Genomic DNA, 25,548 nt, shown 5'->3' on the forward strand with positions numbered 1-25,548 from the left:
CCTGCAGTCTACAGCTTTCCTCCTCACTTCAACCACACGGCCAATTTTTGTATCATCTGCAAACTTCTTGATCAAGCCCCCCACATTCAAGTCCAAATCATTAATGTATACCACAAAAAGCAAGGGACCTAGTACTGAGCCTTGCAGGACCCCACTGGATACAGCCTTCCAGTCGCAAAAACACCCGTCAACCATTACCCTTTGCTTCCTGCCACTGAACCAACTTGCCACTTTCCCTTGGATCTCATGGGCTTTTACTTTTTTGACCAGATATAATGTAACAGATGTTATGAAAAGAATGATGAAAAGGAACCCACTTGTTAAGTTTTGTCAATAAATAGCATTCACAATAGTCACAGAATTAGGTTGTCAAGATGGTATATCATTAGTTCGTCAGTGTATGTAAGTTAAGAGTAAAGCACAGGGTCCATTTTATAATTTCAGTGCCCAAAATCGCAATCTACATTTAGTTTTGGTGGAATCTTGTTATTGAAATATTCGCCATTAGGAAGTGTAACCAAGAATGGTAAAGGTAAGCCTGATTGCGCACTCAGATCAGTTTACTGAGTGTAGGTTCATTTTACAAGAAGCATTTTCATATGAATTTCAATTATTGTTGTAGCTGTGTTTATCGTTTATGCAAATTCTTTAGTAGCTGATCCATTAATTTTATTGACCAGCAACCTAGAAGATTAACCCAATTTTTTTCTTGAAAATCATTATCAAAGATGAATATGCTCTTTTCAGTTTCTTTGCACAAAATTTTTACAGTAGTTGTACATTTGACACTTATTAGTTGCAATTAAACAGACAGATTGAACACACTGGTAAATGAAATATGTTGCTCTGAAACATTCCATCTTGTTCTAATTTATAGCTGCAAATGATTAATGGAAATATGTATCAGTTGACAAAACCATTTCACAGCTAAGATGATCAGATTTATTACTGTAATTAGAGTTTCTTCATTTTAACAGAAGTATAGCAGTTATACATTCCACAGACCTTCTGGAGTGATTAGTCTAGTGAGATAAATGCACCCCCTCGTGGTCAAGTTTTGTAATAAGAATGTTATCATGTTATTGAAAATCTGCTATGGATGCTTCAGAATTAATTGTGGCATTCTTCTATAAATTTCATATTAACTGCTGTTTGAATATATTTAGTCAAATGACAACAGGCTTGAGCAATTACAATTATTTCTTTCATGAAATAATGCATCTAATGCCAATACTTGTAATAATGCACAATTGCTAATATTTAAGGTGTTCCTTTACAACTTCTGTAAAACATACTACAGATCGCAGAGCAAAAAGAAGTGATTAAATATTTATCAACTACGTTCTTACCACATTTAGTCAGATAACTAGAAGTAGTAATCTTTCTTTGTGGCTAAGTTTCTCAATGTTACAATGTACAATTGGCAACCAGTGAATAATGCTTAATGGGGTAGTGCGGCAGTGCACCAACACGCTATGAAATGATAGGATGCAGACCTGCATCTCTGAATCCTCACATGTTAACTTCCTGATCTCAAAAGCACTGTCAAGAGAAAAACTGCCCTTCTGTAGATGGCAGCAGTGAGAGACAGCTGAGGACAAGTCACTCCAGTCTGCTCTTGTGCGCATCATGGTGACCTCCTTAAGAGTGGAAGATACATGGGAGCAAGTTGTTTACTCACCATGAAAGAGTGTATGGGTATGCTTTGTGTAACATAGCTAACAATAATTGTCTCTTCTACATTACTGCTCTTGCTAATAGAAATTGATCTCTTTTGTTCAGTATTGAATAAGGGCCAATGTGTAACAAAGTACTATCGCTGGCTGCAGAAAAATGGAGGCTATATTTGGATCCAGTCCAGTGCCACTATTGCGTTCAATGCAAAAAATGCCAATGAGAAAAATGTCATCTGGGTCAATTATGTTCTAAGGTAAGATAATCACTCCTGTCCAAATATAGATTTTCTTTTTCTAAATGCAATCGTGCAAAGAAATGTGTTTTGTTGCTCATTATTTAAAAGTTCCATGGAGAAAATGCCTCCAGTATCTGCTCTAATTTGGTGTTTAAAAACATTAGATATCTTATGCACACATATTGAAGAATGCTATTGTTTATATTTTTCATATATACCACTCACACACTATTAAGCCACTTGTGCCTTTAAAAACCATTTACATCAACCTTCCACCAATTCTCACAATTGGACTACATGTTACAAAATGGCTGTATTTACAAGAAGTTGATACAGTGGGGGTAACTTTAACATTACCTGCCCTGACGGGATCGGATCGGCCGTCAGTTTTACACCCTGCCCAATTTTACTAAATAGATAGTAAAATTGGGATGGTGTAAAACGGGCAGCATATCGGTCATTTTACCGTAGAGGGGGGTGAGGTTAAAATAATCCCCAGTATTTCTGTACGTTGTTAATTAAGTTAGTCAATAGATTGAAAGATTGTTGTTCAGGTTCATTAATGTCTATGTTTTGTCAAATATTATTGTGCTATCCAAAAGATTTATCAACATCTTTCAGCAGTTCTTTTTACAGTATATACGAAGTCAGAAAACCATTTAGCAAATTTCTGCCATAAACAAAATGTGTTGATGAATTTGACAATTAGTTTTATTTGTTGACATTGTATAAAAGCAACAGCCATTCTTTCTCTTGTCAGATTTTTATTGACTAGTTTGTTGACAAGTGTTTCTGAATATTATTCGTAAATTCCATAGTTGTTGAAAAAATAGGTCACCTCGTCTAACTCTCCTACCATGGCTTGGTGTTTGCTCCTTTATTACTTTTATCTATTTAATTTTCTGTCTAAAGCTTCTTGGGATTATTTTTATGTTAAAGGCGTTATTATTGTTATCAAACCACTCTTTGCTTTTCCGTTGACTAATCCAGTGAACTGGTAATTAAATTATCAAAGCCAATCAACGATGATTCTCACTACTTAAGAGCTTTATATCTATATATATATAGCCAGTTAAGTTTACGATTTCTTTTCATGCTGGGCAATACCAGAGTACACACGTACTGTATTAATCAGAATTTGAAAGCTGCTACACAACACTTGGCTCCTCAAGCAGTTCTGAAAGTAAACAACAGTTCTTGCAAAAACTATCTTGTGGCTTCTGGGAAACATTTTGCGCAATTTCCCTTGTTACAAATGTTTGCAAAAGGTATGGAATTTGTCGAGGTAAGATAGTCTGCTAGGTTCTGCAAAGAATGATGCAAACAACAGTGACCCACAACACATGATTGTGTGGTACAAGAACTTTGTGGGATCAGTTAATTTATTGCAATCTCTCAATTACAGATAGCTCTGTCCTAAAACACTAGCAACATGCAAAAAATCTGCAACAGCTGAGGCAACATCTGGCCTCTCAGCATTTTTACATATCCTACAAAATCTGTAACAACACAGAGATAATTACTGGTCACATAACATTTGGCGAGGTGTTTTACTACCACCAGATTAATCCCACAATACTGTTATGGTAAACATACAACATAGTCATAAGCCAGGCAAATTAAGAAAATTATAAACTTCCACGAGTATCACGCTGCATTGCATTATGTGCTGATAATCTCTCGTCTTAGATTCTACGGGAATTGAAATTATAAATCTGCCCCGTTGCACTTGCATTAAAGAGCTGGAGGCCCAATTCTGCTGCCCGTATCCCAACTCGCACCAAGTCCCGCTCATCCGTCACCCCTGTGCTCGCTGACCTACATTGGCTCCCATTCCGGCAACACCTCAATTTTAAAATTCTCATCCTTATGTTCAAATCCCTTAATGGCCTCGCCCCTCCCTAGCTCTGTAACCTCTTCCAGTCTTACAACCCTCCAAGATCTCTGCGCTCCTCCAATTTTGGCTTCTTGCGCATCCTCGATTTCCTTCGCTCCACCATTGGCGGCCATGCCTTCAACTGCTGGCCCTAAGTCTGGAATTCCCTCCTAAACCTCTCCGCTTCTCCACCACTGGCTGCTCCTTTAAGATGCTCCTTAAAATCTACCTCTTTTGGTCACCTGTCTTAATATCTCTTTATGTGGCTCGGTGTCAAATTTTGTCTGAAGCATTCCTGTTTAAGCGCCTTGGGACATTTTACTTTGTTAAAGGCGCTATATAAATACAAGTTGTTGTTGAAGGCCAAAGTTTGATTTCCTGCTTTGATTAAAATTGAGCTGCCCTTATCGGGGAAGTTTTCCCTAGTTTTTATCCAGGTCAATAAGTACAGCACTCTGACAGTGAAGTGATCTGATTTAAGTGCCAAAGGAAACTTAGGCAGACCTGCTGGGCATCACAAAAATGTGCCTCTTGTTAGCCAATTACAGAGCAGTACTGATGGCAACAAGAAGTGCACAACTCAAATTATTTGGCTCCCAAGCTGAAGGAGGAGGTGGAACCAGAACTGGGTACAACACACAACTACAGAGGAAAATAGAAACAATATGGTTAGAAATAGACTCAAAGAAAAACCTACAAAAAGTATGGTATGTTATAAATATAATTTTAATACCATCTCCACCATGATTCATGTATAACGTAAAAAATAATTTCCTGTTTTCATTTTATTTTGGTATTTGTGAATAAATTGATGCCTCGTCATTTATTTTCCTTATATTTCATTATCCTTTATTAGTTTGAAGATCGTACAAATATAAATCGTGGAGCAGACTGAGCTGCTCAAGTTGATACGACCTGTTAAATTACTTCAGTTAAAATGAAAATGATGTGGTGACTTAGTGTGTAGTAATTTACTGAACTGCCATACTGGGTCCAAGAGTGGTGAGATAGGATACATGACTGCCAAGCAATAAGTTCTTGATTATGACCAAATGATTAAGAGATGCCAAGTGGAAGCCAGACACTTCCCAGAAAGAGAAGAGGAAAATCAGTGGGTGATTTTATTTAGAGCTGCTCTTACTTAGCTCTAAGCGACTGCTTATAGAGCAGCATAGGCAGAAACCAGGGAGCCTCTCACTAGCCACACTGTTGACTAGGGTATGGTACATGGCACAGCGATGGGGGGGTATTTATAATACACTAAAAAAATGATGAAAGCAGTAAGATATTTAATTAAGAGATTCTAATCAGTAAATTCTCCATGAATCTAAAAAAAACAAGTCGTGAAGCAGCAGCTCCATACCCAAGACACTCGAGCGTTGGACCTTACCTTAACAAGCAGATCCAAATATACATCTAGTTCCCTCCCTTAATTTGGACATCCAAGGTCAAACCTCAGTTTTATCCTTTAACAGGAGATCTGAGTCTGCTCTCTTAACTAAGCAATCCAAGTCTGAATCCCAGTCAGACTAAGGTGTGGACTCAGGTTTGTTGGTCTTGCTTAACTTTTCTCTTGACAACTGGGAAATCTACCCAGGGAAAGCGCCTTGTCCATCCAAAGTGCACCTTTAATAGTATCCAGATAAATTTATTTGAGCTAAGACCTGCCAGTCAAGAATATCACCAATGCAGGAGGCTAACTTTGAGTTGGGGGAAGAGAGGAAAAAAATAGAGAAACTGTTTTTTTTAAATTGTGAGAGCTCCCATAATGACTTATTGGGCAACTGCACCATGAGATGGAGCCCTAAACCCTACAAAGCAGGGAGTTAGCTAATCTCAGCTAGGGCAAAGGTGGGGACACTAACTCAGTGTCCCTGTGCAAGGGAGGAAAGAAATCAATCAGTATTTTCACTGCTGATTCCTATTCAATGCCTCCTGCTGGAAGGTGCATAATTAGACATAAGGTTGGGACAGACTTGCCTGTGGTGCCTCACACAGTTGAATACCCTGCTGTTTAGGCACATACTTGAGGAATGACCCTTTGGTTGAGGCTGTGGAGGACTGACGGCCTTAAACAAAGTGACTGCACAAATGGCTGCTTTCAGGAGAAGAGGAGAGAAAATTAGCCATAAGGTTGTTGAATACTAGGTGAAGTGATCTTAAGAAGATACTAATGGAATTAGCCCCTAACATGCAACCTGAAGATGTAATTACAAAGCGTTCAGGCATAGCGCTCTCCTAAACAGTTGCCATTTGTTGCTGTGAGCGTCATGTTCCAGCTCATTTAAATGGACCAAACTACTGCAGATATTACAATACTAGTAGGAGTGATACAGCAAATCATTTTAACTTTAACTTAGGGTTTGTATTAATTTTGAAAGAGAGAAAAAAAGGACCTGGCATCTATATAGCGCCCTTTGCAACCTCAGGACTTCCCAAAGCATTTCACAACCAATGAATTATTTTTGAAATGTAGTCACTGTTGTAATTTATTAATAACAATTTAGGGAATACATCATAACTAGATTTTAACCTTGAGAAGACCATGAACTGCAACAGAGAAACCCTCCTGGATTATAGTGTTTAAAATGGCTTTGGAGTAATTTGTGAAAGGATAGTAAAGGGAGCACAGAAAGAAATTCTCTTGGGTAAAATTCAAAACAGGTTCTAGCAGAAGGGAAAACATATAAATCTGCAGCGATGGATTGATTTTGTTCTGACATTCAGCATTCCCACATGGATAAGAAAACTAATTTTTTTTGGCTTATTTGAAAATGATTATAATGGAATTTTCATATATTAATCCTGAAACCTAGTCTGTTAACTGAGTGCAAATTTACTTTGGAGCATCATTGCTTCAAGTGGTGTATACAGCTTTAAATGGGCAGAATCTGAATACCTAGGAGCCACCCACACTATTGTCTGAATGGTGTTTGTAAAGGGATACTTTACATCTTGTTTTATGGAAGATTAAGAGCCATGTGTTATTTTCATTACGATGATATCACACGCCGGTGAAGAGAAAAGCATTTTGATGTGATGTCTTCCTAAAACACTTTAAAAACATCTGTCAAACACATACCTGTTCCTTTTAAATATTCTGAATTTTATTATCACAATGAGGGTCAGTAGTAATAACATTGCAAAAAATTCTTTTGCTAGTGGCATTGCTTATGATGAGTTGGCAGATACTCTATTTAATAATCTGGTAACCCCAACAACAACCAGCCCTTCTGCTTCTGAAAGAATGGGAAATGCCACTCTCCTGCAGCAGAATTTCTCTCGCCCTCTGTTCCTGCACCTCTACCAACTCAGTAGGATCTCTCTCTCGCTCTCTCTCTTCCTCAACAGAGTCTTTCTCTTCACACCTTCAACAGGATCTTCCTCCTCAACAGGTTCTCTCTCCACTATTCACAGCAGAGTAACTGTCCACCTTTCTTCCCAACCCCACTTGTCTCTTTCTCTTTAATCCCTTCTGCAATAGGATCTCTTTCTCTTCCTCTCCTCCCAACCCAAATCTGACAAGGCTCTCTCTCCCTCATCCGCCCACCCTCAAAAGGGTTGATGAGAAACTGGTGCCTATATCTTGCAGAATTTCTTTTGCTAGAATATGGTTGCGGGGATTTCTTTTTGCTAGAATGTGGAACAGAATTGAAATTGGGAAGGAAGGAAGGTTTTACATAATATGATCATACTGAATATTGATCATATTATGAAAGCAGAAAAAAAACATAATTAGAATGAAGGAAAACACGGAGACTTAAACAGAAGCAAATTGACCAATGGCTCAATGTAGACAACAGACTAGACAACCTGATAATCATGATATGGACAAAAGACTCTGGGCAGATTTTCCTGTTCCTGCACCTGGATTGCCTGGGCACAGCAAAAAGAGGAATATTGAACGAGAGGAATGCGTGGTCGTACAGGAGCCAACAATTTCCGTACATTTAAATTAATGGGCGGATAATCAAGTTGGCTCTGTTAAGGGAGTGAGCACCTCCCTGCCCAATTTTTCAGTATTTGCTGTGCTCAGGCTATCCAATAGCCCCAGGTGCAGGAATAAGAAAATTTGCCCCATGTGTCCATGACCGTCATAAGGGCCTGATATTTATGCAGAGGCGGGTAGGGAGCGGGGACACGTTCAGCGGCCAGGAAACCCGGCAATGCGGAGGTCCTGCTGAATTTAATGGCAGGACCTCATTAGAATTTTTAACATTTGTTTCCCATCTGGCAACAGGCCAGATTGAACGATTGCTGGGGACGATCCACGTCCGGGGGGGGTTGTTGGAGCATGGTAGTGAGGGAGAAATCATGGTGGGGGGGGACATTGTGGTCAGCCGATCGCGGTGGGGAATTGACCGATCGTGAGGAGGGAGGGATTGTGTCAGGTTTGCTTGAGGGGCCAGGGGAAGCACTCCTGCTCCTCCTGGCCCACAAGCACTTACCTGCTGGAGCCGGCAGCTCCCGCCTCCCTTCAGCTGCCGGATTTTCCAAGTCCTGGGAAACCTGGCCAGCCAGCGTTAAATTTAAAAGGCTGCCAAAGTCTGAGGAAGGCAGCCTCGTTAACATATTAAAATCACTGACCCGCCTCTCCAGAGCAGGTTACCCGTCTCTCCAACCTGCCACGGTAAAACCGAAGTAGGCGCTTTCGCGGCGGGTTAGGGTTGGGTTTCACATTTTTAGCAATTTAACCCTCTCCCGCCCGTCGTGGGGGATTAAAATTCCCCCAAGAACTTTTATTTTGCAAAGTGAGGTTTGGTGCTATTGGGTGAATAAGTAAATTCAGTGCACTTTTATTAAAGTGCCACGAATGAATGAACAGCTATGCTTAGAGGGTTTTTTTCACTCATTCTTGGGATGTGAGTGTCCCTGGCAAGGTGGCATTTATTGCCCATCCCTAATTGCCCTTGAGAAGGTGGTGGTGAGCCGCCTTCTTGAACCACTGCAGTCCGTGTGGTGAAGGTTCTCCCATAGTGCTGTTAGGTAGGGAGTTCCAGGAATTTGACTCAGTGCCGATGAAAGAACGGCGATATATTTCCAAGTCAGGATGGTGTGTGACTTGGACAGGAACTTGAAGGTGATGTTGTTCCCATGCACCTGCTGCCCTTGTCCTTCTAGGTGGTGAAAGTCGCGGCTTTGGGAGATGCTGCGAAAGAAGCCTAGGTGAGTTGCTGTAGTGAATCCTGTAGATAGTACACACTGCAGCCACACTACACTGGTGATGGAGGGGGTGGATGTTTAGGCTAGTGGATGGGGTGCCCATCAAACGGGCTGCTTTGTCCTGGATGGTATAGATCTTCTTGAGTGTTGTTGGAGCTGCACTCATGCAGGCAAGTGGAGAGTATTCCATCACACTCCTGACTTGTGCCTTGTAGATGGTGGAAAGGCTTTGGGGAGTCAGGAGGTGAGTAACTCACCACAGAATACCCAGCCTTTGGTGGGGAACTTGGCAATAGTAGTGCTATTCAATATCATGGGGAGGTGGTTAGACTCTCTCTTGTTGGAGATAGTCCTTGTCTGGCATGAATGAATTGTGAATGAAGCTGGACACCGTGCAACCAGCAAACAGCCCCACTTCTAACCTTATGGTGGAGGGAAAGTCACTGATGAAGCAGCTGAAGATGGTTGGGCCCAGGACACTTCCCTGAGGAACTCCTGCAGCGATATCCTGGGGCTGAGATGATTGGCCTCCAACAACCACAATCTTCCTTTGTGCCAGGTATGACCCCAGCCACTGGGGAGTTTCCCCCTGATCCCCATTGACTTCAGTTTTATTGGGGCTCCTTGGTGCCACACTCAGTCGAGTGCTGCCTTGATGTCAGGGACAGTCAGAGTTGTAATCGTTCCTACCATGGCACTCCTCTTTTCCAAGTTCTTAACTGTAAAAGTTTTAACAAATCAAAAAAATTGAAAGAAAATTGTAAAAAGGTCACTTAGGCTTTTTTAACTGTGTTAGCTTCTATAATAAATAGAGAAATGTACATGTAATGTTTACTGAGGATACGGTGACACAGGTTCCAGTTGGTGCAGGGTGACCAAGCTTCAATCACAGTCGATCCTTGCAACTGTCAGTTGTCTGTTTGTCAGCCCAAAGTGACAACAGACCTTTAGGTTTCACACCAGTGCGATATCACTGTTCCTCAGGTAAAACAATAAAGATAAACAGTTTGCTGAAAAAAATACCTACAATGGCAAGTCATTTGTGCTTTATTGTGTGAGCTGTAGCAGTTTGATGGAGGTTTTGATTTTGAAATCACTTATGACAGATGTGACAAGAAAATTGTGATGAAGTGAATACATGAATGAAAATGTTATTTTTAAAAACTGACAACAGGTGGAAATTGACAGTAAAAAAAAGTGACAACATCAAGTAAAGATAAAAGTGGCTCTAATGAAAATATTCATTAGTTCAGAGAAGAATCTTTTGAAGTGTTTTAATGTCTTGAAGTATGATTTTTAGTTCTTTTTATATTGAAGGAATGACAAACATTCAGATTCTGAATGGATATTTGATGATGTATACATGCAAAGTCTAACATAAGTATTATTTTCCTAGTGACTTTGAGTATAAAGACATCCCAATGGATATTGCACAGCTTCCTAATCTTCCCGAAAAAACCTCTGAATCATCCGAGACTTCTGATTCCGAATCTGATTCGAAAGAAAACTCAGGTATTGCTGGTAAATATTAATTCTAGCACTAGCAGTATCTGCCTAATCCCAAAGTCCAAAAGCTTCTGTGGATCCATATTATTTGTGTATTCTCCCCATACTTTATTTGTGCTTCCATTATTAATAGTTGCCAAACATTTCAAAACAGGTTAATGACTGCATAACATAAAACATGCAAATTCAAGTCAAGAGGTATCGCTATCTCTGTTTACCAGAAGCATACATTTGAGTATCCTACTACGTACAGCATCCTCTGGGATGTATCATAACGTTGACAGGACTAGATTAAGAATTAATAGTTTGGTGTTGCATGTATGACAGATCATTTGTACTTGTAAAGACTCTAGCTACCTACAGGTGTCTGTCACTATTAGTTTTGTTGTTTGCACACCAGTTTGATTATTTTTAAACAGGCCAAGTTCACAGTTTCAATTTCTCAAGCTTGAACCTATCATATGTAATTGTACAGTGCGATGGCCAGTGCGCAGACTGAAAGACTCCAAAATTCGCATTATTGGGTCACACAGCACTGACAGAAGCCTTAAGGTAGAAAACACAATAGCACAGTGTTTTAGACACTATTTGGTGTGACTGTGAGTTAGTGTTGCAGCAGCAAGCAACACTTATGTCCTCTTTTTACTACAAGGGCACTGATAGAGGGAAGCCTGCAGTATAAATAGCCAAGTGCTCTTGCCATTAGAGACACCAAAACCTTCTCTCGTAGGGATTTCACTGGGAGCCTTTGATGAAAAGCGAGACGTTACAATTTAAGCCTTTTGCAGTTTGAGAATTTCATGGATCCATATTATTGTTCCCTGAAGCAATGATAAACAGCTACCATCAGTGGCACTTGCCATCAGATCCATCATTTTGTGTGTGGCCACAAGTCAACTAATCTCTCAGTCTGCTCTTGCAGCCCAGTAATACTCAGTTAACATTGATGGCACACACAGATCTTCCCCCTGATATTGAGCAATGCCCTAGCCAGATTATCAAATTCACAAATGCAATTTTGAACTAACTGCACGTGCGCAAGAACTGTGTATGCAGTTGCCTCAGAGTTATCTTTACGACTTCCAAGCAAATGTGCATCCACAAATCTTGCATGTGTACTGCTATTGCCAAATGCATCCTGAAATATAAATGGGTCAGATTCAGCAGCAAGAGATTGGGCACAATTACTGAAGCCCTACCTTTGAAAGCACTTCAGTAATATAAAAAGATCATCAGAAGGGCTGAATTGTCTACAGCATCGAACTCACAAGACAGTCACCCAGATTTTCCTCAGGTGTACCACCCATTCCAACCAGTATTGGGTGGCTCGGGCAGGAAATTAACTAAGGAGCTGTTCTGCCGGCTTCCAACCAACCACTGCCACTTCCAGGAATTTCCACTGGAAATGATGGCAGATGTTGAATGTGTCCTGAAATGGATGGCCATATTCAAAGTAGCTGGTAATGGGGAAGTGACCTTAAATGTCACATTTTCTCTCTCTACCACGATAGTGAGGCTGGATGCCAGTAATGTTTGCATGTTAATGCCAACCAGCATTGTTAAGAGCTGGCGGAAACCCCTTTAAATTTTAAATCCTTTCTCAAGGAGTGGAATTGATCATGGGGCCCAAGACCTGCAGCAGCCATTTTCCACATGCACACCTTCAAGGTGAGCTCCTCAGCACAGCTGATACATAATGGGAGCCTGATATTAGGATATATGTAATAGGCCGATTGCTTCCTTCAGTATTGCTGATTTGAGGGTTGTCTTTGAATGTGTCAAGATTGATATATATATTCTCATAAGTTTTCACAGCACCACAATATCATGGCTGTTGAAAACTTTACTGTTTATTTACATAGAATTTAGAGCACAGAAACATGCCATCCGGCCCAACCGGTCTATGCCGATGTTTATTCTCCGCACGAGCCTCCTCCCATCTTACTTCATCTCATCATATCAACATATTTTTCCATTCCTTTCTCCCTCATGTGTTTATCTAGCTTCCCCTTAAATGCATCTATGCTAATCGGCTGAACCACTCCATGTGGTAGTGAGTTCCACACTCTCAGCACTCTCTAAGCAAAGACGTTTCTCCTGAGTTCCCTATTGGATTTATTAGTGACTATCTTTTATATATATGACCTATTCCTATTTATCAGCTTGATTAGGCTGATTTCTGGAAAAAATAAATAAGGGAGCAGAATATAGAAATATCATCGTGTGGTTTTATATCTACCTTTGGAAGTTATATTGCCTTTGGAAGCTTTGGTGCATCAGTCTGTTTGCCCAGTTGTAGGGGAATGTGTGCTGCTCGGAAGCTATGGATAAAAGGAAAAGAATGAGCCACTGAAAAAATCAAGTAGGTTTCACCAAGGAAAATGTTTATTAAAATACAGTTTTTAATGGAAAACAGCAATGCCTTCTGCAGAGGTACATATCAATTTAATGCTTTACGTTGTGGGTGAATATTCTCCAGTATGTCTCCCAGTTCCAAGGATTGATTTGATATTGATGAGTATAAAAAGTACAGATATACAGTATTTTATATTTGTTATTCTACGCCATGAGTTGAAGGTCAGCATTTTGAAAAACAGATGAATAGGCCGTCCTCCACCCCAAAAAGAACTATAGGCTTGATTTTAATTACTGGCGGAGAACGGGCGGGTGGTGGGCACACTGCTTCAACTGTCTACCTGTTCTTGACGTCAGGAGGCCCGAGGCGTTTAGAGGCCCGGGCCGCATTTCCACTCTGCCGGTGAGCTCTGGCCACCTAATCTATCCTTGTAAAGACCCTGGGCAAAATGGCAGCCGGTGGGAACGGCGGTAAGTGCAGCATTCCAATTTTAGGGCCACTGCCGCTCTGTTTCCCTCCCCCCCACCCCGGTGGACCAAGTTAAAATCGATCCTTATCATCCATTTGAGGTGTACTGTGAAGTTTGCCCCGCTGAAGCTCACCAGTTCTAGGCAGGAAATCGGCCACTTCTCACACTGAGCAACCTGACAATTGGAGACTGGGTGGGCCGTGGGCATGGGCGTGGATCCGCTCCCGGGGAGTGGGCCTTGGACAGGCCAACACCAGCCTGGATTTTCTTCGTGGGCCTATGAGGAACACTCCTACTACTCTTGGCCGCACCAAAAAAAATTATATCGAAATTATTTATTATAAAATTTTCTGGAACCGTTTCCTGAGCAGCCTGCAGCTTTCTCTTTAAGGACAACTGGCTAGGACGCTCACTGCCCGGTACAAATTGTTTGGATAATTCAACGAGATTGCCGCCTGGCCACCTAGTCCATCCTTGTAAAGACCCTGGGCAAAATGGTGGTCGATGGGAACAGGGCGGTAAGAGCAGCGCTCCAGTTTTAGGGCCGCACTGTTCCCCTCCCCCCACCCCAGTGGACCAAGTTAAAATCAATCCTCATCATCCATTTGAGGTGTACTGTGCAGCTGCAGTTGATATTAATTCAGCAACCCACATGTCCCCAGTATCACTAGAGCTCTCTGATTTATTGATTCCATCCTGGATAAAACATTTACGACAGCTATGTGTCCTCTGTCTAATTCATTCATCCTTCCAATGTTGCCCATTTCTGAGTGCACTTGGATTTTGCAGATTGGCCTCACAAACAAAATCTGAACTCAAGTCATAAAACCAGCCTGTAGTTTGTGTAAAGTCACTTCTGCTTTTGCTTAAAAAATATTATTGACTATGATCAAAGGGAACTTGTCCCTGTACTTTAAAAGTTCCTGCTCCCCTTTTGCATTTCAAAATCGAATGCCTTCAATTTGCGAATTGGAAATCTGGTCATCTTATCTTATATACCCCTACTTTGGTAACTGAATTTATTTTTCCGCAAGTTTAGCTTTTAAATTTCAACAAAGATTGTGAACAGATATAAAACTCTGACATTTTAAACTCCAGCATTTGCATAAGGAATTGCACTGTGTTTATTTGAAGGCTGTAATCTCTACTGTTTTCCAGTCTGATTTGCTCATCTATTCTTTTCAGCAGGAGTGTGTGAATAGTGTCTGTTATAATCAATTGTGTTTCCTCGAGGGACTGATCGTTTTTTTCCCATCTCCTCCAGAGGACAATGAGAATTCCAAGTCAGATGAGAAGGGAAACCAGTCTGAAAACAGTGATGATCCAGAGTCGGACAGGAAGAAGCCGTCTGGGAGCCACTCAGACCATGAAATGAACTGCAATGACGACAACAATAGCTCCAGCAACCAGGACAGCAGGGACAGTGATGATAGCTTTGAAAATTCAGACTTTGAGAGTCAGAAAGCAGCCGAGGACAGCTTTGGCACTTTTGGTTCTATGCAGATCAAAGTAGAACGATATGCAGGCAGCGAATCAGAAATGCGCTTGCCAAACCGCGAATCAGTGACCTCAGACAGTGCCAAGGATTCGGATAGCGCAGGAGAGGTGAACATCCAGTCTTCCAGCAAACACCAGAAGAGGAAGAAGAGGAGAAAAAAACAAAAAGGAGGCAGTGTTACACGTAGGAGGCTGTCGAGCGCTTCGAGCCCTAGTGGACTTGACTCAAACATAGTAGACCAGCCACAACTGCTGTCTTCACCAAACAGTGCCTCAGTGCTTAAAATTAAAACAGAAATAACAGAACCTATAAATTTTGATAATGATAGCAGTATTTGGAATTACCCTCCTAATAGAGAGATCTCAAGAAACGAATCCCCCTATAGTATGACCAAGCCCCCCAGCTCTGAGCACTTCCCCTCTACACAGCCCAGCACTAGTTTACATGTCACCATTCCAGACTCTGTTCTCACCCCACCGGGGACGGAAAATACTGCCAGTCGTAAAACTCAGTTCAGCACCTCATCCAGCACTACCTTAGCTCCTGTAACAGACCCTCTATCTCCTCCTCTGTCAGCCTCCCCACGAGATAAGCAGCTTGGCAGCACCAGTACCACTAGTTCTGTGCTATACACCAGTGACCTAGAAACACTGCAGAGGTTACAGGCTGGTAACGTGGTGCTTCCCCTAGTTCATAGGGTGACGGGAACCCTAGCTGCCACCAGCACTACTCCTCAGAGGGTCTATACCACGGGCACCATTCGGTATGCCCCAGCTGAGGTGACCTTTGCCATGCAGGGCAACTTGCTGCCTAACACTCATGCTGTTAACTTTGTGGATGTTAACAGTTCCAGTTTTGGGTTAGAGCCCAAGACACCAATGGAAATGCTTTATCACCACGTCCATCGAATTAATATGTCAGGGCCATTCGGGAGCACTGTGAGTGGGGCCAGTCTGGCCCAAATGCCTGCAGGGAATGTGTTCACAACAGCAGAGGGACTCTTTTCCACACTTCCGTTTCCTGTGTACAGTAATGGCATTCACACCACACAATCGCTGGAACGTAAAGAGGATTAAACTATGACCATATACTGTGTTCAGTATTATACTCTGAGGCATAGACAATGTTTTCATCTGAATTCTAGTGCTAGCACTTTGAACTTGAGCAGGTCAGCTCACGCCATCAATACAACAGTTCTCATGTCTCTCTTGAACTATGACTAATCATTCTGTAATGTAAAGAGTTATTTTTTTGCCTTCAGAAAGTTGAATTACCGTTTAATTGTAAATGTTCCTTCCAAGGCGTGTTTTCCTTTGCATCTTTGTGAAGATGCCTTTAATGTGTACATGCCTCTGCCATAAGATGCAAATGCAATGGTGAAGAGATTGTAAAATCAGAGAATCACAGATTTTAATCTATAATGATCTTGATATGATCAAGGTTGAAGGAGGTAAGTATAGAAAGATGACCCTGTTTGACTAAGTCAGACTTTAAAGGGGTTCTTTTTTTTTCCTTTTTAAAAATAGGGCATAGTATTTTGGAATTTTATGCAGAGTTTAATTCTTTTTTATGATTCAGATTTTTCTTACTTGCACATAAAGCAATTTGGGTTCTTACATAATTTGATTCTGGCCTGTGACTAGAATGTTAAACTCTTGAAAACTGTAGGAAGATGGAATCCATGTGTAGTTAATGAACCATAAGTAGACATTACTTCTGCTACCATGGTGCTACCGTTATTAATCTTTGTTGTCTTCATAAAATATGCAGCATATGGGCTGGAATTTGTGGGAGAGTGCTGTTTTGTACTAGACAAATGGATTTTGTTGCTAGCTTGTGGCTGCAGTCTCCTCATTTTCTTATGACCAGAGTCTGTGTTAGCATTTTCTGCAGCCATGCAAACTTTACCTCCAGACTAAAAAAAACAAAGCCTCATGCCGTTTTTATAGTCATTCTGCCTTTTTTCAAAGTGCTTTAAGGAAACTCAATAAGATTGAGTTGAGGCAAGATACTTGCATTTATTTTCAGCTATATTTTTTCTCAGTATAACTGAGGCTAATCTGCAACTCAAAATAACGTTGTTTTAGAGTTTTAAGAAGAATATTTAACATGTTATGTTTTTTTATTCTTTTGTTTTGTTTACTGAAATAGAGGAAATCCTAATTGTACTTTAGTTGTTAGTACTGAAACAGAAATTCAAGATTGGTTTTATAAGCTTGGAATAGGTACACAAATCAAAACTGCACATGAATTAATAGACTCACAATTCTATTTTTCTGTCATCATTTTGCCAAAAAAACACATTCTAGTGTTTGACACTATTTGTGATTGTCAGTATAAATGCTTCTTTCACTCCATCTTTGGCAGCTGTTCATTAAGGCATCTAATAATGAGAGTGAGATCAGTAATGTGTACAATGTGTAAGTGTCCTTGACTGTCAGTCCCATTGCAAAATTTAATGTGTGTTACTATATGCAGTATATACTAAGCTAATGTGGCAATATTGTCCTTTGTCTTCACTGTGCTTTATCTCTAGTCTGCAATGGTCAGTTTCATTACTGCAATCCTCGTGAACCAGTGATTCTTGGGAGGTGATGTTTTTTGTGTGATGGCCTTCCTCTGTAGTGTCACCTTATGCTGCTTCCACTGTCTGTATACCTTTTGTTTCTGCTGTTGCTTTGCTGTGTATTCTTCAGACCTCTCTCAGAGATAAAAGACTCTTAACTAGCTCATGGTTAATGGAACCATTTTCACAGAGGAATTCTGGGTATGACTTATCTTCCATCTTGCCAAACAATGCACTAAATAGCAGGGCTCAGATGTATGTGACAGATTGCCGCCATGGAGCCTCAGCTATAAACATTCCCAGAGTCCCTTGTGCTCTAACTGCAAACAATAGCTAAAACAGCAAAAGGAGCTGTTTTTTAAATGTTTCTGTGTTGGTGTCAGATGGTTTCTGGTGATTTGAACTAACAATAATCACAGCTGCTGTCAAATCACATAGTGTTTCAAATTACAGTATGAAAAATTCATCACCTGTGAAGGCTGTGTCTGTGTTTTTAACTATTTCTTGTACAAGTATATAAAATATTTTATGAGGAATTGGTGCCAAGTAGCTGAACAACGGGGTAAGGGGTTCTGTTAGTATCAATGTTAACAGTGTTACAAACTCTACAATACAAAACAATTAAAAGTAAATTTAAAGAGACAACTATGGTACATTTATTTTTGTGGTTCAAACTTCAAGCTAACTGAAGCTAACCTTCTGAGTGCCTGGCTTATTTAAAAGAACATTTCATTGATCACAGATAATGCTGCAAACCAGAAATGTACATACTTCATTTACAACAGGATTCTTTTATACTTTTGTAGATTATTTCATCAATTCAAAGAAACATGTCATACATGGTTATGTAACTTGATTTTATCATCCTGCAAATGCCATATTCATAATAAACTTCTCTTGGATTTGTTACTATCTGGCATCATTCTTTTACACATACATCCAAACTATTAATACATTAAAGCTAGTAATGAAGCTTTAAACATCTCATGAACATAATATCAATATTGTCATAATCAATAACCTATATTTTATGGAGGTTTTATTTACCAGTCATTATATAGTTCTGAAGATATGAACAAGACCCTAAACCACAGCCTTAAAGAGATTTCTTTGTGCTAGCAGTAACTCAAGTAAGGAAATTATTTTAAAAATGTTTATCCACAGCAAGTGTGAAAGTAAGTTATGCCAAACAGCTTCCTAAAATCTATTCATTCCAATGAAAGTGTACAGACAATATTTACTGATGTGTTAGTTTTGATCTAAATATCTGCGTTAGTCAGAATGATATATGACCTTTTTCAAAAAGCTAATTCCAGTTGGGAATCATGGCAACTTTCAATTTATCCATTGCCAACTAGGTTGGGACTTCCCATACTCGTATAATTTCACTTAGAACCTGGAGTGCTCTGTGCATTAATTCTGAACTTCATATTATAAACTGTACTGCTCATTATAAGTGTCAATTTTGTATTTTTTCTTTGAACAGTTTTAACATTTATATATAGTGGGAGACTCCAAATGGATAAATGCCACAGTGGCAAGTAAAATGTTCTGTTTATTCACTTGTATCTATTGAACAAGGGCTATGGAAGATATTGGGAATGATCTAACACTTAAGCAAGTGTTCCTTGCAAGAGTATTATAATTAACATGGTGGTCATTAACGCATGCATATTTAACTTTTTTATTTGCTAAATATTAATGTGTTTCACCTAGCCCTTTGTGGACTGGGACACTGAGATTTAAGGGAAATCAACTAATTTCTCTTTGTGTATTTTTCAAAAGCAATAATCTCCTTCACATCAGGTTGCTGCCACATACCTGTCGAACTGCACACTAGTGGGAGTGAAGAACAGACATTTGTTTAGCAAACAAGGGCTACTATAGTAAATAATCTCTCTTTTTGCAAAGACATGATGCCTACTGTAACACAACACATTGAGATTAAAGTTCAGAACACGTGGGACATGCTTGTACATATAGTACACTTTGCAAAAAGGGAGAGTTCTAATCTTGTATTTTTGTATACGCTGGTGTAAAAAAGTGCCACAGCAGTCTCAAAAGAGCAGCTAGTCTGGATTTACAAAGTGACAGATGACAAGCATTATTTTCTCTTCCCTATAGTACCTGCAGCATGTACTGTCTGCGGTATTTTGGTAAGGAATTTTCCTCAAGTAAGTGTATATTGTTACAGAAAAGATATTTTCCAATCTACTTTTAGCATTATTTCCCTCAAAGAACACAAATACTAAACTTTGAGATATGACCTAAAGTGGTTTACCCAGTAGGGTAGTCTTTACAAGGAATAAATATAATTTGAAGCTGCTTCACAGTCATGAAGGCTTATACCCATTTCTCAAAAGACCCATAACTTGGCAGCACCCGCAATGCTTGCAAGTCCTGATGATGATGTGTATGAGGAAAGAAACTGCCATCACTGACTCATATGGTTAATTCTGTGGGTGCGTGGCACTTGGCAGGACCTAGATGGCATTTTAAAGAGGGAGTCTCAACACCAGTGTCCTTTTAAAAATCAACATTAACAAGAATTCTGACCAACATTTAAAAAATATCTTTTGCTTTTCATGTCCATTTTTTTGAAGATCGTTGAAGCACTCAAGATTGATGACTGTATCTACTGATATTAATTCAGCTCCTTGATACCGTTAGGCACAATCACTCCTCCCAGGCATTTTTCGTCATGGTGTCATTATTCCCCATTTAAAGAAAAATAATCAAACTGGACAAAAATAGACATGAAAAAAAGAAGATTGTTGAATTTATTCATAAATATTTGTATGGCAGGGGGTGTTGCAGTGGGTTAGTCCATTATTCTTTCATCTAGATTTGAATCCAGTCTAGACTGATGGGATGAAAATCTCCTCTCTGTCAGCTGCAAGGGCTTTAAGTAAAAATGTGCTTCAGCAGTCTGAGCCCCGTTTCTTGTGGCTGTGAGTCGATAACAAAACTGCCAATGATTCTGGATAAATTCTAAATAAATTAGCTATCTCACTCAGAGAGGTCATACTGATGGCTGCTGTGTGGAACATTAAGTTTTATACCGGTATTGCTTTGAGGTTAGGGTTAAAGTACATCAGGGCAGGATAGAGGGAATTTTACTCTACATTATTCAACACCTGTCCAGGGTGTGCTTGATGCTGTCATTTGGTGGCATTCTCTGGCACGAGCCCTCACTGACCCTGGTGAGCACAAATATTCACTAAAAACAAAATGAGTTCTTTGTGATTGATTTTTGAAAAAAAACCTGATGGTAAGACTCCTCTTTAAATGAATTCTGGGGAACCATGCTGTCACTGGGCCATTAAATGTTATTTCACATGTATGTGTTCTTTATGATTTTAGTACATGTGAAATGTTCTTGTGAAGAATGAAGTTATACATCTTACCTTTTGAATTAAATTCAGCCCTTGCAGTATACTGCAGCTTTAACTGAGTTATTAAGGCACTAGCAACATGAAATTTAATTAATTTAGGTAGGTACTATTCATTTCTATCCTGGGATCTCTGTTGATAAATCATCTTTGCAACTCTCATTTCAAAGCACAATATAACTAACTAGTTAATCATCTAATTAGTAATAAATACAGTAAATTCTTAGTAAAAGGAAAAATAACTTTTCATGATAGATTCTTCTGTAAAATGTAGTATAATAATCTAATGAAGTATTAAATTCCCACATTTTGTATTTGTGCAGATTCTGTTGTTGCTATTAACAAAATGAAATGGGCAGCACAAGCCTGTACCTGAGGAAATACTCCAGTTGCTATAAAATCCTTCTGCAGAAACATAAAAACTATAACAGACTAAAATACTGTTCACTATCTCATAGTCTGTTCACACATTTACAATATAGGTCGGTCGACTTTGTATTACGTTTGAATTTCTACTGATCATATTATTATCTGCTGACACTTGCACACACACACACAACCAAGAAAATTAGCGCTCAAAAGAAAGGGGGCTGAAAAAAAACAGGAAAACACTTCCCTAATAAAATAACAATTATCTTGTTGGATAGTGTTGTATAGGTTAATATATCCATCATTATATGTGTCAAAAATCATTAGGGATACTGTTGGAGTACCTGATAATTTTTGGCATTTTGGATTTGGAATGATTCTTGGTTTTTATAAAGATGAAGGAAGATATTACAGTTTTGCTTAGCTGGGATGAGGTTCTGTTTTCTTTTCATAATTTTTTTAAATGTAACCTTGAAATCCCACATTAATGCAGTTTATTGAATTAATTGTATTCTGAGTTTGTTTACACACATATGTAACATAACCAGGCCAAATTAATTCTGATTAAGTGAATTTAGGTGCAACTTGACTATATTTTATTCTGTACATTCTCCTGGGCTGAAACAAATTCAAGATAAAGAGATTTTTTCTTCAAGCCATGAGAAGAATGGCCTATTCCTTATCAGATTTACATAAAATGGTTACACTGGATCCCTCTAGTCTGGTGGGTGATATGTTTATAAATTATTGATCATCTTGTAATTAACCTTCTGTGGAATTGAATGAACTGAATTCAGTCAAAGTGAGCCATCCCTTGAACAGCTTAATAGAATAGATAAAGCTGGGGTTTTGTTTAAGTAATTTTATTGATGCCATGTCTGGTCTCCAAATCTATATGTAAGACCACTAGAACTACATTCAGATTGATTTATAAGCATTCTGGTTTAGATAACACACACATTATTGCTTTGAATATTACTTTAACCATGAACCTATATATTTAAACCAACATATATTGTGGACATCAAAAGAGAGGAAAGTTTTCAATTCCAAAGTTTTTAGTCTGCAACTTTGGCTAGTTGGCATGAAGCAAGACAGTCAATATCTAGAAGAATGCTTCTTTTTCACAACTCTTCCTCAAGGTCAATCTTTGCCTCTAGGCATTAAATCTACAAAGACATGAAGTGGAACCTCCATGCTTGCAATTAGCCAGATCATCTGAAAAGTGGATAATGAGAGAATCATAGCCCCTAAGATGCTTAACATACAAATATAGTACATACACAAAACCCTAAATGAGTCTACCAAAATCTCGTTTCCTTTTTACAGCTTGTAACACTGAAATATTATGACAAATATGATCTGTAAATGTATCAATTGCATTTTAAAACTTGATAAATCAAAAAAAAACCTGTAAAAATCTAGGCTATTTGTTCATTCACTCAGGATTTGCAGGCTGTATTTCTGACAGACAAAAACAAGAAAATGATAATAGCAGCTTGGCACCTTAGTGATGTATTAAAATTTGACATTCAAAAATGTCTACCTTTTGTTGAATATTGCTTTAACTATAAGCTGAATATGGAATTTCTGAGAATCTGGAACTTTCTAAATTATCTTTATCACTTAAAATTGATTTTATTTTTGCTTTTTAATGATCTATGCTGTCTAATGAAGGACATGTTGAAGGTGTTATAGCAGGAAGTACATCATTCTGTGGTTAATAGTTTCAAAAATTCTTTGACAAAAATGATTGCGAATGCAAACAAGTACTTCTAAATATGTACATATATCAGTTGAAAAGTCTATCTTACATGTTTAAAATGCCTCAAGGCTTTATATTCACATTTTATTAGGTTTAAGTTTTGTGCAGTAAGCTAAGCAGTTGGAATCTTTAATCAGTAGTGACATTTAGGCATGAGTCTTGAATATTTTAGTCCGTAAGAACACTAAGGAGCTGATTTTAACTTGGCCAAATTGGAGTTAACAAGGCAGTAGTGGACTTAAATTGGGGTCAGTACTGCCGCCATTTTAAAAGGGGTCGACCACTAAGCGGCCGAAGCACCCACCCATTTCAGGCGGTAAGTCCTGCTAATATGCAAATATGGGCCCTATGACGTACATAGGATCTCGACTGCCCTTTTAGGACAAAACTAAGTAGCGTGTTTGCTGCGCACACTCCAACCAGTGTTACTGGCAGCACTGCCAAATAGGACCAAGAAAGATAAGTTTTAAATTATTTTTATGTGGTCAGGAGGAGCACGAGTGCCTCACAAAAATAATCTGGGACGCTGCCGCCGTGGAATCGTGTGTTGGGGAGGAATCAGCACTTAAGGTAGGGGTGCTCTCTTTCCTTACAGAGCTGTGTGACTTGGAGATTGATACTCCAAAAAAAAAGTGTGTACACTTCACAGGAGGAGTAGGCATACACTTGCACAGTGACCATCTGTGTCAAAGGAGCAGGACATTGCTGAGGGAGGCTATCTGATATCAGAGGCTAGATATTATTTTAACTCTAACAGAGGGAAACTGTGTTAACTTGCTGATAATGCAGGATTGCCACTGGCGGAGAAATGGCCAATTATTAGCTGACCGTCAGTCACATTGGGTCAGTGTCAGCCATGGCTCAGTGGTAGCATTCTTGCCTCTAAGTCAGAAGGTTGTGGGTTCACGTCCCACTCTAGAGACTTGAGCACAAAATCTAGGCTGACACTTCAGTGCAGTGCTGCATTCTCAGGGGTGCTGTCTTTTGGGTGAGACGTTAAACCGAGGCCCCATCCGCCTGCTAAGGTGGATGTAAAAGATCCCATGGCAATATTCAAAGAGGAGCAGGGGCGTTCTCCCCGGTGTCCTGGACAATATTTATACCTCAAACAACATCACTAAAAAAAACAGATGATCTGGTCGTTATCACATTGCTGTTTGTGGGACCTGTCTGTCGTGTTTCCTACATTACAACAGTGACTACACTTCAAAAGTACTTCATTGACTGTAAAGCACTTTGGGATGTCCTAAGGTTGAAAAAGGCGCTATATAAATGCAACTTTCTTTTTTTTTCTTTCTAACTGCACCTCAGCCCAGCTTCCCCAGTGGTGCATGCAAGTTCACAGTTATGAGCAAACATTTCATAGTTGCCATTAATACTGCTCTTAAATCAACCAAAGGCTTTTCCACTAGAATGGAAAGCCTGCTCCATACAGTAATTCTTCCAATGGTTTGGGTCAGAAGTGAGCAAACTTGTCTAATCAGGGCAAGCAAGTCCTGGGATTCATAACAGAACAACTGAGCTGGGCGAGCTGCGTTCAGGAAAACCAGGTCTACTTGCAGCCTAACCAGCGGTCCTTAATGGGCCTCCTGCAAGCTGCCACCAAAAAGTTAAGTTTATAAAACATACTTAATGTGGAGCTGGGAGGTGCAGGAGTGCTCCTCCTGCCAAGGCTTTTAAAAAAGTGTAAATGGGAATAGATAATAGTGTTTTTGTAAAAGAGATAAAAGAGAAACAACAGGAGTGTTGAGAATCTGAAATAATGGAAAATGCTGGAAATGCATAACAGGACAATTAGCTTGTGAAAGAAAAAGACAAGTTAATATTTCATGTGGGGCCCTCCATCAGAACAATTTTAAGTAAAATTTATCTTGTGATCAGAATACAAACTGATCAGAAACAAGATGGCATTATCTATGAATCCTTCTAAACTACTAGAAATGACATCTGATCCACAAAATGGTTACTGATAGTATTCACCACTGACAAAATGGCTGCTCAATGGGAGCTCAAAGTAGTTATTCAACAGATTCTATCCCACAGAATATCCCTCATCATTGTCTCTAAAAGGAAACATTAATGCCTATATGAATTACAATCTGATGCATTTTTGTAACCTGGCACAAGACCAAAAAATTAAATTTAACGAGTTATACGTGAAGTATATGTAAATGATGGCAGGCACACCAAAAATGGCAGTCAGTTCCAGTTACTTCTATGGTTTGTTGAAAAAATGTCATTGCAAATGAGCATGGTTGTCAAAGCTGGATTAGAATGGTTTTAATAACAATGATTTGTGAAACTTCTTAATAAATTGGAAGGTGCGTACGTCATGCTCAGAGTGGTAAACCATGACCACGAGTAACTAAACTCGACAAGGGATTCATTTCCTCTATAATGATTGTTATGTATATCTGCAACATTATCTTTACTGTTGTGAATTCATCTAGCTCTCATATCAGATGTGGCAGCAATTGTTTCCAAAGTATTCATTGAGTCTCTTTATATTTCATTAAGAAATATACTCACGGTCTATACTATTAAAAACAAACAAAAGGAAAATAAAGCAAATATAGATCATTCTGGTGGCTTTTACACTGTTCCATAATGAAAAAAGGTCATGCAGCAAAGACCTTTTATTTAAACAGTTCACATTTAGTGCGATTATTTAATATT

The 25,548-nt window shown here is 39.3% G+C and overlaps 1 protein-coding gene across 3 annotated transcripts in view; it reads left to right on the top strand.

The window, feature by feature from the left end:
• Window positions 1–18,232, top strand: part of LOC137326390 (neuronal PAS domain-containing protein 3) — a 919,339-nt gene extending 901,107 nt beyond the window's left edge. For all 3 annotated transcript variants that reach the window (XM_067991429.1, XM_067991431.1, XM_067991432.1), the window contains exons 10-12: window positions 1,783–1,930; window positions 10,348–10,463; window positions 14,547–18,232. In XM_067991429.1, the coding sequence (XP_067847530.1) occupies window positions 1,783–1,930; window positions 10,348–10,463; window positions 14,547–15,856 (1,574 nt within the window). In that variant the 3' untranslated portion in view covers window positions 15,857–18,232. The remainder of the gene's footprint in view (window positions 1–1,782; window positions 1,931–10,347; window positions 10,464–14,546) is intronic.
• Window positions 18,233–25,548: the final 7,316 nt, after the last annotated feature.

This window comes from Heptranchias perlo, chromosome 10, assembly GCF_035084215.1.
Source record: "Heptranchias perlo isolate sHepPer1 chromosome 10, sHepPer1.hap1, whole genome shotgun sequence".
NCBI classification, from domain to species: Eukaryota; Metazoa; Chordata; class Chondrichthyes; order Hexanchiformes; family Hexanchidae; genus Heptranchias; species Heptranchias perlo.